At 35.5% G+C, this 17,314-nt stretch overlaps 1 protein-coding gene across 1 annotated transcript; it reads left to right on the top strand.

Moving 5' to 3' along the window:
- The first annotated feature begins 12,239 nt into the window (after window positions 1-12,239).
- On the top strand, window positions 12,240-16,165 carry LOC133788376 (beta-galactosidase 13-like). The gene is made up of 18 exons (XM_062225842.1): window positions 12,240-12,335; window positions 12,421-12,533; window positions 12,633-12,699; window positions 12,797-12,889; window positions 12,990-13,133; window positions 13,224-13,318; window positions 13,423-13,528; window positions 13,614-13,698; window positions 13,780-13,898; window positions 13,999-14,166; window positions 14,256-14,434; window positions 14,528-14,637; window positions 14,740-14,849; window positions 14,948-15,055; window positions 15,138-15,242; window positions 15,347-15,492; window positions 15,590-15,935; window positions 16,040-16,165. The coding sequence occupies exons 1-18, from the start codon at window positions 12,240-12,242 to the stop codon at window positions 16,163-16,165; spliced, it is 2,316 nt and encodes a 771-aa protein (XP_062081826.1).
- Window positions 16,166-17,314: the final 1,149 nt, after the last annotated feature.

Consider the following 17,314-nt stretch of genomic DNA (forward strand, 5'->3'; position numbering starts at 1 on the left):
TGGATATTTGACATATGATATATGCCTGGTTGCATTGCTTACTTGTGAGTGGCACTGACTCATTAGTCAAAAACGATATTGGTGTTAGTACTAGTCGTGAAGTCTTGACTTATTAGTCATGATCGACAATAGTACTGAGTGATGGTCGTATGGAATTGACCTACAAGTCAAGAACGACATTAGCATATTGAACGCGGAGCCAAAATGATTAGATCTAATCAACATGATCATTAAATGCTTGACCAACCTTAAGGTCAAAGAAAACTAAAAGCGCTTGTCTGGTCTAAATGCTAGTTACTTAGAGCCAGGGCCAAAATGCTCAGGTGACTGAAATGTCACATGACTTAGGTAGCAGATCCCCAGAGATGGACTCATTAGTAATCTATTTTGGGAGTAGATCCTCAGAGATGGACTCATTAGTCATCTATTCAGGGCAGATCCCCAGAGATGGACTCATTAGTCATCTATTCAGGGAGCGGATCCCTAGAGATGTACTCATTAGTCACCTATTCAGGGAGCAGATCCCTATAGATAGAATCATTAGTCATCTATTCAGGGAGCAGATCCCTAGAGATAGACTCATTAGTCATCTATTCAGGGAGCAGATCCCCAGATTGACTTGACAGTCATCTATACAGGGCACAGAACCCCATAATCATTCATTTGGACTTGCCTGCATGTACGAGTAGGGCCATTACTGCTAGGCGTTCTTATTATGATTTAGTCACATGTTATTACCTGTGTTATGAGCATGTTGAGTTTTCTTGCTGAGTCTCGGCTCACGGGTGTTATGTGGTGCAAGTAAAGGCAAAAGAAAGCTGGACCATCCTTGGGTTGGAGAACTTAGGTGACGATGTGTACATATGCGGCTGCTCGACCACCACAGCTGATGGTTTAAAGAGGAACTAGGGTTAAACCCTATTTTTCCGCTTAGGTCGGCTGGTAGTAAATATTTTGTTGTAATTAACCTTTAAAATATATTTTTGGGATCCCAATGTATACAGTAAATTTTTTAGTGAAACGTTGTATCTTTGACTAAAATTTTTAACCCTAAACCATTAATCATACTTAGTTACATGATTATGGCCAAATGACTCGGTTAGCGAGTTTAGCACTGTTTAAAATGCACAGCGTAATGGTCCTTGGGTAGTAGGGCATTACAATAGTGGTGGACACCCCCTCTGCCTACAATGTACTGCTCGGGAGACCAGCCCTGATTGGGCTGGGGGTAGTTTCATCTGTTAGGCACTTGGCCATCAAGTTCCCGACACCTAGTGTCATTGGGACGCTGAAGGGAGACTAGCTGACAGCCAGAGAATACTATAGCATATCCATGAGGGGGAAAGGCAAAAAAAGTGCACAAGCACTTGTAGTCATCTGAGAAATAAGAGGGACAGTCTTCAAAGTCGAAGAAGAGATCGACCCCAAAGTAGAAGAGGATAGGGTCGATCTCAGACCAATTGAGGAGCTCGAGGACGTAGAGCTTGATGAAAAGGATACCACTAGGGTGGTCAAAATTGGGAAGAACCTCCCAAAGGATGCGAGATAGAAATTAATCTGTTTCCTGAGGGAAAATCAAGATGTATTCACATGATCACATTTAGACATGATTGGGATCAGCCCAAACATTATAAGCCATGAGCTCAACATAGACAAAGGATTCCCTCCAAAGCAACAGAAAAGGAGGCTCCTGGACGACGAAAGGAAGAAAGCCTTGAAAGAAGAGGTCGAAAGGCTGAAAACAAATTGGTTTATCCGAGATGCTTTCTATCCCTATTGGATAGCCAATCTTGTGTTAGTTCTGAAGGCCAATGACAAGTGGCGAACTTGTATTGATTATTCGAACCTCAACAAGGCATGTCCAAAGGATTGATTTCCCCTACCTCGAATTGATAAGCTCATAGATGCCACTGCAGGTCACGATATCATGTCGTTCATGGATGCATATTTTGAATACAACCAGATAGACATGTAGGCACTCGACCAGGAACATACGAGCTTTATGACCGATAAAGGTTTGTACTTCTACAATGTGATGCATTTTGGACTCAAGAACGCAGGGGCCACATACCAGAGATTGGTGAATAGGATGTTCGCCGAACAAATAAGGAACATCATGGAGGTTTATGTGGATGACATGCTGGTCAAGTCCAAGCATAACTGTAACCATGTTGATAATCTCGCAAAATGCTTTGCTATACTCCGAAAATACAACATGAGACTTAACCTACATTTGGAGTATCCTCAGGAAAGTTTCTCAGGTTCATAGTAAATGCTCGAGGCATAGAGGCAAACTCGGATAAGATCAAGGCATTAATCGATATGCCCTCACCTCGAAATCATAAATATGTCTAGAGTTTAATTGGACGAATGACAGCCTTAAGTAGGTTCATATCAAAATTTACATACACATGCCTTCCATTCTTTAATCTTTTGAGAGGCGGCAAGAAATTTGAATGGTCGGACGAATGTGAGCTCGCTTTTCAAGCTCTTAAAATCACCTAACCGAACCACCAATCCTATCCAAACCAATCACAGGGGAAGTATTGTACTTATATCTCGCCACAACCGAGCATGCAATCAACGCAGTACTTGTTTGGGAGGATAAGAAAGTACAAAAACATGTTTACTATGTTAGTAAAAGGTTATTGGGGGCAGAGTCATGATATCCATTAATGGAAAAGCTAGCCTTGTGCTTGATACATGCATCTCAAAAGCTTCGACTTTACTTCCAAGCACATTTTGTACATGTATTGACTGATCAACCGTTAAGGCAAGTATTGTCGAAACCTAAGGTGTCCCGGAGACTATTAAAATGGGCTGTCGAACTCTAACAATTCAAGAGCACTTATCATCCGAGAACAATGATCAATGGCAAGCCTTAGCAAATTTCATACTTGAATGTACGGGAATCACCAACGAGGAAGTCATAACCCCTTCTAATTACCATTATTACCTATTGATCATCAAGTACCCTTCTAATTACCTATTGGTCACTAAGCACCCTTTTAATTATCTATTGATCATTAAGTACCATTAATTCACTAGAAAATAATTAATCTATAATCAAATTATAGATTTAAGCTCAATAAGTATTCAGTTATAAAATTAACTCTTAAGGGAACCAATATTCGATCCGTTAGGAAAGTATGTATTCCATTATTGTAATTCATGTTCCCATTCATTCATGATATTGGATTTCCAAAACAAAAGTCATTAGCCTCATTATACTAAAAGACCTTAACGAGTGAATCAAAAGATCCAATAAACATAAACATGAGTTCATGAATACTCAGGATTTAGACTGATCTACAAATGATCATCTATTACGATAAGAATCAAATCTCTATGTCAAACGACAAGTTTATAAAGATAATTAATTCTTATCGGTCATGTCATATATAATCTCTATTATATATATCACCTTTACTAAGATGTCTATCCACATCAGTAATCTGAATCTAGATCACTTGCATCCCGTATGCTTAGTAAACCCCACTAGTAACCATTCATTAAAGATTCCATACTTTAATATGTTACTGACTATTTTATTCATTATATATGATCTTAATTCTCTCGTACTAATACAAAATCATATTCTCATGAATGAATAAGAATTTTTCTTGATATTATCATATAATTAATTCAAACAATAATTATAATATTCAAATATAATAAAATTGCACTTTTATTTAAATCAAGAAAGTGTCTTTACATGCTTTTATGGCTTTAATCCCAGGGACAATTCAGTTGTGTCAGCTCCGAATTCACCTGTTGTGCCCTCACTGTAGATGTGTCCAAACAGTGGCCTATTCAACAATTGGACATCAACAATGCATTCTTGAATGGGTACTTGGAAGAGGATGTATATATGTCTCAACCTGAAGGTTTTGTCAACAAGGACAAACTCGATCATGTGTGTAAATTGCACAAGTCATTGTATGGCTTAAAGCAGGCTCCAAGAGCCTGGTTTGAGAGGCTGAAATAAACCTTGCTGCAATGGAAATTTTAGAATTCAAAGGCAGACAACTCTTTATTCTTCTACAACCAAAACAAGGTGATAATCTTGGTCCTTATTTATGTAGACAACATCATTGTGACTGGGAACAATACAGGGAAACTATCTCTATTCATTGATGCACTAAATAAGAATTTCACCTTGAAAGATTTGGGAGCACTAAAAATTTTCCTTGGCATTAAAGTTTTCAGAGATGCAACATGTATCTATTTAACTCAATCCAAGTATATTGAGGAGCTGCTGCACAAGTATAATATGGTGAACCTAAAACCGTGCCCCACTCCTATGGTTGCTGGCAAACCCATCTCTGTAACTGATGGAGACAAACTCAACAATCCCACAGTGTATAGAAGCCTTTTGGGAGCATTACAGTACCTCTGTCACACACGACCAGACATTTCATTTACAGTAAACAAGTTAAGCCAGTTCCTTTAACAACACATTGGAGTGGAGCTAAGAGGATACTAAGGTACTTGAAAGGAACCATTCACAATGGTCTCCATATTGGCGAAAGTGACAATCTGAGCATAGTAGGATAATATGACACTGACTGGGCTTGCTGTCCAGATGATAAAAGATCGGTTGCAGGGTACTGTGTGTACTTTGGAGATTCCTTAGTGTCTTGTTCGTCAAAGAAACAAGTTTTTGTGTCGAGATATAGTACATAATTCGAGTATAGGGCCCTTGCACATGTTGCAGCTGAGATTGCATGGATTTAATCTTTGCTCAAGGAATGAAAGTTTTCATTGTCAAGAAAATCTGTGACATGGTGTGACAACATCAGTGTTGTTGCATTTGCATCAAATCCAGTGTACCACACAAGAACAAAACATATTGAACTTGATGTGCATTTTTTCCGAGATAAAGTGCTAAGGAAGGAGCTTGAAGTCATGTATATACCATCAGCAGATCAAATAGCTGACTGTCTCACAAAGGGGTTCACTCATGAAATGTTTCGATCTCTAGTTTCCAAACTCAGTGTTCAGACTTCACCCTTTCGTTTAAGGGGTGGTGTTAAAGCTCACAATCAGTAGGTGACTCAGGACAAGGAACCAACTCAGTTGACATAAAAGATTGGTGAATCACCACCTTGTGGTCCTAACGAAATCACACCAGCTGAGATTACACAGTGATAGGAATCATTGCTTAGTGATATTTTGTAACCAATTCTGTTATGATTTGTAATACGTGTACATAGCCTATTGGCAACACAATTCTTTGTAAAAACTGTATTTTGTGGTATATATATGAGAGCACTCCTTAGTAATCAATTGAGCTGAGTTTTATTCATTTTCATATGCCTGAATCTCCAAATCCTTTCTGTGAACCCTTTTATTTGCTTGAACTCTCTCTTTTACTCAGACAATACTACCAATTAATTTTCCTTTCTTCCTCCTATTGACTTCAAAATCCCCCGATGGTTTTACCTCATCCCGTTCATAGGACAAGCAAGACGTGGATTATATAGGACAATCATGAGGTATGTGGTTGGATTTAATTTATTAAAGTTTGAAATTATATATGATATTTAGTAAAAAATGAAGGATATAAATTTTAAAACTTAACATGTGTCGAATTTACTCAATTCTAGGATACTTGGCAAATAAATTAGAGAATTATTAAGGGGCAGGCCAGTGGTGCCAACACCACAGGGGGCTCCCTGGCAAAATAAACTCTTTTTATAGTGCAATTTGCACTTTGGCCTAATTTCAATTGTTTTTAGCTAAATGACCTATTTTATTAATGAATTTTTTATATTACCCATTTTACCCTTAAAATAAAATGATATTAAATTAAAACAAAAACCCTAAAAAGTATCATCTTCTTCCTCTCACCCATCCACAATCACCCACTCTCATCCCGCCACCACCACCACCACCACCAGTGACCATTACCCCTTGCCGCTGCCATCGGCGGCGAACACTGCTCATCAACGGCTGCCACAGTCTCTCCACAAATCCAGCCACCACCCATTCAAAAGGTTGGTTTATATTTTTATGAAAAATGAGATTTTTGATATTGTTTTTTATATTTAAAATGCAAAATGATTATTTTAGTATATTGAAAGTATACGTAAGGATTTAGGTTTATTTATGGAGTTTTTTGGAGTTTAAAGCTTGAAAATCTGAAGAAAAAAAATTAATAGTGGTTTTGGCCATTTTCGAGATAGAGAAACCCATAATGTTTTGACAGCATGTCTAATTTTTCGACAAGGAGTCTGATATTTTAGACCAGCTGTCTAAATTTCAGACCAGTAGTTGTATTTTTTCGACCACCTGTCTAAATTTTAGACCATCTGTCGAATTTAGACAAGTAGTCTAATTTTTAGACAAATCGTTGTATATTTTCAACCACTTGTCGAATTTTTAGACGGGTTGTCGAATTATCAGACAAGTTGTCTAATTTTTAGACAGGTTATCGAATTTCTAGATTTTAAACTTGATTTTCATTTTTTATATAACTTTTAAATCAAAGTAATATCAATAATTTATATTTGTTTATTGTATTTTTTTCAGATGTCATTAAAAAATATTGTAATATTATGTGACAAATTGTGGAAAAAGAATGAAGACTCATGGAAATGGATTTCAAATGGCTCACGATCAAGATCAAGTTTGGTACAAACTAACCTAACTTATGAGGAGTTAGTTGAACACATTTATGAAGTTACAGAAATCAATCGCAACTTCTTTGATATCAAATTAACTTACAAGATAACGACAATGGTGGAGATTGAACCAATTGCAATAGAAAATAGTAGAGACATTGTTAGTTTATTTACATGGCAATTGCAAGATAATGACAATGATCGCAACATTCTTGTACATGTCGAGAGTTTTCCATTGATAAGATTCCATGTGCTCATGGCGTCGCTGCGGCAATGTATCATGGAGTAGATGTATATAGTCTATGCTCAAAATGCACGACTAAATTTTGGAGGATGGCTTATGCATAATCTATTTACCCTTTACCACCCGAAATAGAACGACTTCTTCCAAAAGAGGTTAAGTCTCAAGTTGTTATCAAACCAGTGATGTTAATTCCCCCAGGGAGACCAAAGAATAAACGAATTCCTTCGAGATGAAAGTTTCCAAAGGAGAAGACTAATTCTACATCTGAATCGTCATCAAAAAAAGTAAAGGGTAAGGTTTCTGATGTTGATGGGGGAAAAAAAGCAACAGAAGTGTTCCAATTGTGGATGTTATGGACACAACAAAACCACATGCAAGAAATGATTATTTTTGGATTTATTTTGGACTTGGTTTGATATGTAATGTTTTGATAATATTGTGTGATTTCATATTTTGGACTGGTTTGATATGTAATGTTTTAACTAGGTTGTCTGAATATTGAAACTTGTTGTTGATAGTTTTAGACTGCATATTGAAATTTTTAACTGGTGGTCGAAAATTTTAAACAGATTGTCGAAACATAACACAACTTGTCGAAATATACAAACAGGTGGTCAAAATTTTTAAATAGGTTGTTGAATTATAAGACAACATGTCGATATATATAGACAAGTGGTCGAAAATGTTTAGACAAGTTGTCGAAACTCACGACTAATTGTCAAAAATGTATAATTAAGATCCAATTCTACATGATAAAGTGTTGTTCTAATACTATGAAGATAATCATCATATCAATACCTCAATAGCATATCTACCACCCAATCCTTGATCATCATAGTAGTTTAATTGAAATATGTACCACTCAATATATAATCATCATAATCTCATAAAGATTAAGTATTGTTTAACTTTATAAAATATTAATTGGGATATTATAATTAATATTTATTGTTATATAGTTATAGGAGTCTTTTTGTACATTTCAAACTTTTTGGACAGCCTGTGAAAATGTTTAGACATGCTATCGAAATTTGAGACTACCTGTCAAAATTTGAGACAAGTTGTCAAAACTCACGATTAATTGTCAAAAAGGTATAATTAAAATCCAATTCTACATGGTAAAGTGTTGTTCTAATACTATAAAGATAATCATCATAATAGTACCTCAATAGGATATCTACCACCCAATTCTTGATCATCATAGTAGTTTGATTGAAATATGTACCACTCAATATATAATCATCATAATCTCATAAAGATTAAGTTTTGTTTAACTTTATAAAATTTTAACTAGGATATTATAATTAATATATATATATATATCGTTATATGGTTATTGGAGCATTTTTGTACATTTCAAACTTTTTGGACAGCCTGTGAAAATGTTTAGACATGTTATCGAAATTTGAGACTACCTGTCAAAATTTGAGACAAGTTGTCAAAACTCACGATTAATTGTCAAAAGGTATAATTAAAATTCAATTCTATATGGTAAAGTGTTGTTCTAATACTATGAAGATAATCATAATAATATTACCTTAATAGGATATCTACCACCCAATCCTTGATCATCATAGTAGTTTGATAAAGATTAGAATCCATTAGATCCATTGATCATAATAGTTGATCATCATAGTAGTTTGAATGAAATATTTACCACTCATTAAGATGAAGTTTTTTTTTAATTTATAAAATGTTAATTAAGATATATGTTGTTTAATTGTGTTATTGGAGCCTTTTTGGACATTTCAGACAACTTGTCAAAATTTCAGACAGTCTGTCGAAAGTTTTAGACAGGTTGTTGAAATTTCAAACGAGGTGTCGAAAGTTTTAGACGGGTTGTCGAAATTTCAGACGAGGTGTCAAAAATTTTAGACAGGCTGTCGATATTTGAGACTAGTTGTCGATATTTCAGACAAGTTTGGATTTGGGATTGAGTTTGCTTAGGAGCAAAAATGTCTTTTTGTATTTGGGACTAAGTCAAGATGGGGCTTTGGGCTAAACACTCTAGCGGATTCACGTTCATCCCCTCTCACTCTCACTTTTGGTCACTCTAAAGGACATACTTAAGGAAATTCTTGAAGGTCTTTTGAAGTTAGTGGAATTTCTAGAGAGAACGTGGGATTTGTTGATGTTAGGAGCTGCTCATGACACTCAATCATCGTATAGTTCGACGGGTTATTATGAATTTTGAGAGGTTCTGTATCATTTTCGATATACAATCTAAAATTTAGAATACTTGTATCAATATTTCAACAGGCTGTCTAAAATTTCGACTGCCTGTCTAATGATTTCGACAGGTTGTCTGAAATTTTGGCTGCCGGTCTAAAATTGTGAAAATGTCCAAAAAAAAAGCTCTAATAGTTAAAACTAAATAAAGTGCATATCGTCATTATTGGATTATAATTAATATTTTTCAAATAAAATTTTGTTAACCAGATTGAGTGGTGGATATCCTAGTAAAACTAATAAGAAAGGTTATGATATAATTTCAATAGTCCAAAGTAGTAGGTTTGACTATTTTAGGATTATTTTGAAGCATCAAAATCACATATATACAAAATAATATTGCATTGAATCATAGAACATTAGATGAAAAATACATATATCTACTTTGGGACATTCATTGCATAATTTGCATTAATTTTAGACCACATGTGCACTTACGTGCACTTAACCAGGGAAAGAAATATTTTTCAGTAATGAAATTGGATATGAGTAAGACATATGATCGAGTTGAATAATATTTCTTAGAGATGGTCATGCTCAAACTTGGTTTTGCCACACCTTGGGTTAATTTGTTGATGAATTGTGTTCGTTTTGTTCCATATTCATTTAATAATAATGGCGAGGTCAAGTGTGTGTGCTTTCATCTTCAACTCTTTCTTATCTACAAAATATTGACTAACACAAAAAACCTCTTCAATAATACTTGTTGCATTTGAGCTTGATGTACTACTAACATGACTTGTTTCATTACAATGATCATCATGACATACATGAGGAAGTGGACCGTGGTTTTCTTCAACAGTGTAAGGTGCAGAACTAGAATCAGGAACATTACATATGTATGCACCATCAAAGTAATCATCAAAAATTCGATTTCATGACATGGGACATTCAAATTTACCTCAAAAAGACCATCATCAATATTGTTTCTTTCCCCCTCTTCAACATCACCGTAATTTTCATCATCATCATCATCATCATCTTCTAAACCAACATCGTTATCATCGTTCAAACCAACATCATCAAAATCATCATCACTGGAAAGGTTTGCAATAGAATCAACCTTTGTAGTAGAATCAATATTAGTAACAAGTTTATCCTTAGTGAATGCATTTTCCATCTTCTTTATCAAACCCACACATAATGGAATCAGATCACGCTCTTGCCATGTAAAGAAACTAACACGTCTCTACTATTCTTTATTGCAATCAGTTCAATTTCCACCATCGTCGTTACCTTGTAAGTTAATTCTATATCGAAAATGTTGCGATCGATTTTTGTAACTTCATCAATATGTTCAACTAACTCCTCAAAAGTGAGGTTAGTTTGTACCAAACTTGATCTTGATCGTGAGCCATTTGAAATCCATTTCCATGAGTCTTCATTCTTTTTCCATAATCCATCACATAATATTACAATGTTTTTCGATGACATCTGAATAAAAAATATGACAAACAAACAAATATAAATTATTGGTATTACTTAAATTAAAATATTATATAAGAAAATTAAAATTTGAAAATTCGACACCCTGTCTAAAAATTCGACAATTTGTTTAAAAATTCGATAAGTGGACGAAATAAATGACATGTTGTCTAAAAATTCAACATGTGGTCTAAAATTTAGATTGGTGGTCGAAAATATACTATGACTGGTATGAAATTTAAATAGTTAGTCTGAAATATCAGACAACCTGTCGAAAAATTAGACAGGTTGTCGAAAAATTCTAGGTTTCTCTATCCTCGAAAATGGCCGAAACCACCATTAAAATTTTCAGATTTTCAAGCTTTAAGCTCCATAAAACTCCAGAAATAAACCCAATCCCTTACTAATACTTTCAATCTACTAAAAAAATAATTTTACACTTTTAATCTACAAAAACAACATCAAATAAACTAACCTTGTTGGCCAGATTTGTGGAGAGGCGTGGTGGCGGCTGTGAAGGGCAGTGGTCCCCGGCGACTATCCCAGGTGGTGGTGGTGGTGGTGGCGGCAGCGGGATGGGGGAGGGTGGTTGTGGGTGGTTGGGTGGGTGAGATGAGTGAGGAAGAAGAAGATAGTTTTAGGATATTTTTGTTTTAATTTATATTATATTATTCTAAGAGCAAAAAGGGTAATAACAAAGTTTCCTTAATAAAATAGTTCATTTAACTAGGAAATATGTACGGTAGGCCATAGTTTAAAATGCATCATAAAAATATGCCATTTCCACTGATTTCTCTTTACGAAAATAACCTAAAAAATGTCTATTTCAGCGATTACCATAAATTAAAAAAATTAAAAAATCTATCTGTCCATCTTTTTCTTTATAAAATTAATTAGTAAATGTTTTTTTTTTTTGCAAGCTTAAAAATGATATTAACATGTTTAAAAGGGGTTGTGATATGTCATGACAGCAAAATTCAAAAAACCGTTAAAATAGTTGGAAAAGTCACAGAAGCAATTCCCTTGGGTCCGGTTCCTCCATAATCAAACGCCAAAAGAATCGTCCTCTATTGGCTAACAATAGTAACTTAAAAGAATTAAAATTAAGAAATTAAAAAATAAAACCTTAAAAACTTGAAACAACAACACCTAAGCAAACAAATCACTACCTTCAGATCGAAACCGAACAAAAAACTCTTATTATAATTATTACCTTAACATTCCCTAAAACCAGCATTTTTGTGATGGAGTTTCTCCTTCACCTTCTAAATATACCCTTTTTCTAAAGCTGGCAAAACAAACCATTACTATACTACTTCTTCCTTGTCTTCCCAGAAACTGAGCAAAGAGAAAATCTCTTGAATAAAACAAAAAAGAGAGGAGAGAAGAAGAGAAGGGAAGGGACAACAATGGTGTTTGATCGTCGGCATGTGTTTTTAGTGCTCGCCATTGTTTCGGTTCTGTTGCCTTCTACTGTCATTTCCCAGAGAGGGAGACACATACAGGGTGTCGTTTATGATGGAAGGTCTTTGATTATCAATGGAAAACGAGAGCTGCTTTTCTCTGGTTCTATTCATTATCCACGTAGTACACCAGATGTAATTAAATCAAATTACTAACTTAGAATCCAAGCAACTGATTTTTTAAAAAATTTTTTTGACATTGGATTCGAAATAACAACTTGTGATCATTTTGTGGACATGGGTTGTTTTCAGATGTGGCCAGATCTTATTCAGAAGGCCAAACATGGTGGTTTGAATGTGATTCAGACTTACGTTTTCTGGAACATTCATGAGCCTGTTAAAGGCGAGGTGAAACAACGTTACAATTGTTCTTTATTTAAGTTACATTAATCAAGTGTTTATCTTGGCTTATATATATTTATTTATTTTGCAGTTTAACTTTGAAGGAAACTATGATTTGGTGAAGTTCATTAAATTGATTGGTGAACATGGAATGTATGTAACACTCAGGGTTGGACCTTTCATTCAAGCCGAATGGAATCATGGGTAACTAAACTAAACTAATCTAAACTATTCTATCTCTTATTCTCTTCATCTTGTTATATGATGAGTTCTCTTCTTATATCCAAAAATGTTATGTTTCAGAGGCCTTCCATATTGGTTGAGAGAAGTCCCAGACATCATTTTCCGTTCTGATAACGCACCCTTCAAGGTAACAAAAATTATAAGACCCCAATATGAGTTTAAATGAGTGATTAATAAGCTCTCTAGGGTAGGACTAATTGGATCTCAATTGGCCATTTTTGCAGTACCACATGAAAAAATATGTGAAGATGATTATAAACAAGATGAAAGAAGAGAAGCTTTTTGCTCCACAAGGTGGTCCAATTATTTTGGCACAGGTTTGGTCACACTTTTTACTATAAAGTTTTTTCATGGCTCATCTTCTTATTATTTGTTTTGTTCTTTATGATGTTATAACTTTTCTTTTATGTTATACAGATTGAAAATGAGTACAACCATGTCCAACTTGCATATAGAGAACTGGGAACTAGATATGTTCAGTGGGCTGCAAACATGGCTGTGGGGATGAAAGTTGGAGTTCCATGGGTCATGTGCAAGCAGAAGGATGCTCCTGATCCAGTAGTAAGTTATTGATAAAATCCTTTTTCTGATTTTAATTATATTTGAGTGAACATAAGATTGATTGTGTGACCTTAAACCAAAATTTTGCAGATTAACACATGCAATGGAAGGCACTGTGGAGATACTTTCACTGGTCCTAATAAGCCCAACAAGCCTTCTATTTGGACTGAGAATTGGACTGCTCAGTAAGTATATGTACTTGTTAACTATGACCAAATTTTAAAGTTTATTAAGCTTGGTGTGTTCCTGGAGATAGAATCTGATGCCCAACTTTTTCATGCACTTACAGATACAGAGTTTTCGGAGACCCTCCCTCTCAAAGAGCAGCAGAAGACATTGCATACTCGGTTGCCCGGTTTTTCTCCAAGAATGGAACTCTGAACAACTACTATATGGTATAAAAATGAATCTTATTCTGATGTAATAGGCAGACTCTCTTGTATTTTGGTAGTATTAATGGTTTTCATTAAAAAACTGCAGTACCATGGTGGGACTAATTTTGGTAGAACAAGTGCTGTTTTCACCACAACTAGATACTATGATGAAGCTCCTCTTGATGAATATGGTAAAAAAAAAATGGTCTCCATGGATTGAAGAAGGGTTGTTAATATAGTTGATCAATCTAATTTTGTTACTCTTTATGCAGGTTTACAAAGGGAGCCTAAGTGGAGTCACCTAAGAGACTTACACAAGGCTTTGAATCTATGCAAGAAGGCTTTACTTTGGGGAACTCCTGGAGTCCAAAGGTTGGGCAAGCACACTGAGGTAATAAGTTTTTCTAAGTGAAAATAAATGGAATTTAGAACAAATTATGTGTCATCATATCCATTTAAATGAAAGAAGATTAAGCCGTTCATTTATGCAGGTTCGGCTTTATGAGAAGCAAGGAACATCCATCTGTGCTGCTTTTTTAACCAACAACAGCACCAAAGGGGCACACACTGTGAAATTTAGGGGTGATATCTTTTACCTGCCACCAAGGTCCATAAGCATTCTTCCTGATTGCAAGAATGTGGTCTACAACACTCAAATTGTAAGTACTTATCATTTACATAATCTCCAATTCATATTCCATAAGAAAAAAGCCTCTCATATATTAAGTTTTTCCTTGTCTCAAAACAGATTGTATCACAACATAATGCAAGGAACTATGTCAGAGTGAAAGAAACCAAAAATCTTAAATGGAAGATGTCTCCAGAGCCCATTCCAAATGTCCATCAAATGAATATCAGTAACAAAATACCAAATGAGCTCTATGGCATGCTTAAAGATACCACAGACTATGGATGGTACACCACCAGGTAATTTTCATGGCTCTAATTTAAGTGATCTCTCAGTCTCTCAGCATTGCCTCTGCAGATTAACTCTAATGTGATTAAGTATTTTAATTGCAGCATTGAACTAAGTCGGCATGACTTGCCAATGAGGCCTGATATTCTACCTGTTATAAGAGTTGCAAGTCTTGGCCATGCACTGCATTCATTTGTTAATGGTGAATATATTGGTAAGCCAAATCCACACAGTAACTCACTTATTACATAGAATCAACTGAGAGAGAGAGAGAGAATAAGATTTTACAACTAAGACAAGAGGCTTCTGGTTTCAGGATCTGCACATGGGAGTCATGAAGAGAAGGGATTTGTTTTCCAAAAAGCCATAACCTTAAAGCCCGGGACTAACCATATAGCATTGTTGGGCATGACAGTTGGACTCCCTGTAAGGAACTCATAACTTAATTAAGTAACTCACTCACTCACTGATGAAATTTAACTCAAGTCACTGAAAAACCAGTTTGTATTCTTTTTAATTTTAAGGATAGTGGAGCCTACATGGAGCACAGATATGCAGGGCCCCGAGCTGTCACAATCCTTGGTTTGAACACTGGAACAATCGATCTGACACAAAATGGTTGGAGGCATCAGGTAAAAACAACTAAACCAATATCATAACAGTAGGTTTTGATCAAATGGACAAGTTTATTGACCAAATTGGTGCGTTTTTCAGGTTGGTCTGACTGGAGAAATGAATCATGTGTTTGCTGACAAAGGAACAAAGAAGGTTGAGTGGACTCAAGTCAAAGAAGAAGGACCAGCTCTCACTTGGTACAAGGTAAAAAGTTCGAACTTTTCTAATCTTGACAGTAAAAACTCATACATTTATACACACACGCACATATTTATATGTATATAATGTATGTTTTGTTGGTTTCCCAGACACGTTTTAATAGCCCTGAAGGTAAAGACCCGGTTGCTATCCGAATGAAAGGAATGGGCAAAGGAATGATCTGGGTTAATGGCCAAAGCATCGGGCGGTACTGGATGTCTTACCTCTCTCCTCTTGGAAAGCCTTCTCAAGAAGAGTAAGACCCCAAAAAAAACTACTTTATGTTTGACTAAAAAAGTTTATGAGGAAAACCAATGCGAGGATTTTGTCTCAAATGTTTGTTTTTTAATCAGATACCACATCCCAAGATCATACCTCAAGCCAAAGAAAAACCTTCTTGTGGTTTTGGAGGAGGAGCAAGCAAAGCCAGACGACATCGAGATCTTAACAGTGAACAGAGACACCATCTGTAGTTTCATAACTGAGACAGCTCCACCCCACGTCAAATCATGGGCAAGGGAAGAAAACGACATCAGACCCATCGTTGATAATTTACATCCAGCGGCTCACCTCAAGTGTCCCAACCATAAGAAAATCGTGGCCGTTGAGTTTGCAAGCTTTGGCGACCCGGTAGGCGCCTGTGGAAGCTACTTTGTGGGAAAATGCGACTCTGCTTCGACCAAGGAAATTGTTGAACGGGTATATTTATATAAAGATATATGTAAAGAGAATTTGGTTTCGGGGTTTTGTTCAAATATTAATAGAGTGATGAGTAACGTGATTGTTTCGTTTGTTTTGAGCAGGAATGCTTGGGAAAATCAAGCTGTGCAGTGCCAGCCAAGAGAAAGGTTTTCGACAAGAATGGTAAACATTGCCCAGATATAATGAAAACGCTTGCGATCCAAGTAAAGTGTGCTGCTAAGGATTGATTAGAGGAATGAAAAAAGTGAGAGTTGGGATCATCAAAACCAAAACACGAGTCTCTTGACACTGTTTATGTTCCCAACCAACCAACCAATTAAACCTCGACCCTTTTCTTTTTCTTTTCTATATTTTTTTTGTTTGGAAAATATACGAAGCTTTATTTGCTCCAAGGAAAAACTATATTGATTGATTTTGATTGATATATTTGATAGGAGATGATGGAGATGCATTCTTTTGGTTCATCTCAATCTTTTTTTTCTTTTACTTGCCCAGTTGAGTCTTGATACTACACAATACACATATCGAACCTTATTTGCATTGAAGTTCAGTATCAATAGTAATAATAAGAAGAAGAAGAAAAATTATGTCTATAATTATACAATGTCCAATCTAAGATCTCTCTCACCTAAACGTAACTTTCTCATTAAGTTCAGTAATAAGACCCCGAATATGGTGCATGTAGTTAACTATACCATATAGTTAGCCGATTCTCACCGTTGCATGAGATCCAATTGCTGGGGTTTAACACCAATACTTTAAAAACAAAAAAGTGATGGTTGGAAGCTTTTTTTAGAAGGGTAAACAATGTCCAACATGCTCAAGAATGCCAAAGTTTTCTCGGCTTTACACTCTAAAACTGTCTCATCTCTCCAAGATGTAGAAGCTCTAATCCATCATCTACCGATAAGCATATATACCTGGCCAATCATCATTGTAAACTTCAAGTATCTTATCGCCTAAGTGAGAAACTTGTTGGAGTTCAGTTATCGTTGCATTATCTCTGTTTGGAGATTTCCATACTCTCCACTCCAAGTCATTCTAAGCTTATCTAACCCATCTACCAAAAATATTCATACCCAGGTCGATCAGAAATTACATAATAAGTAGAAATTTTGTCAGCCTAGGTAAAAAGCTTACTTAACAATTGTTTTTTTTTTCAAAATTTTCTTTTCTGTCGTTTTTTAAATGGATATTTTCTCGTGGAAAACGAAGCAAGCAAATTTATTTTCTTCAACGTTTATGCTTTTTTTTTTTTTTTATTATTCTTACATCTTTCTATACAGTCAAAAGTAGATACAATCTTGCTGTGTCCATCTATAGTTCATTAGCCTCCTATAACATGCTGGAAATATTCACTACAAAAAAGGAGACTT

This window comes from Humulus lupulus, chromosome 1 (assembly GCF_963169125.1).
Source record: "Humulus lupulus chromosome 1, drHumLupu1.1, whole genome shotgun sequence".
NCBI lineage: Eukaryota > Viridiplantae > Streptophyta > Magnoliopsida > Rosales > Cannabaceae > Humulus > Humulus lupulus.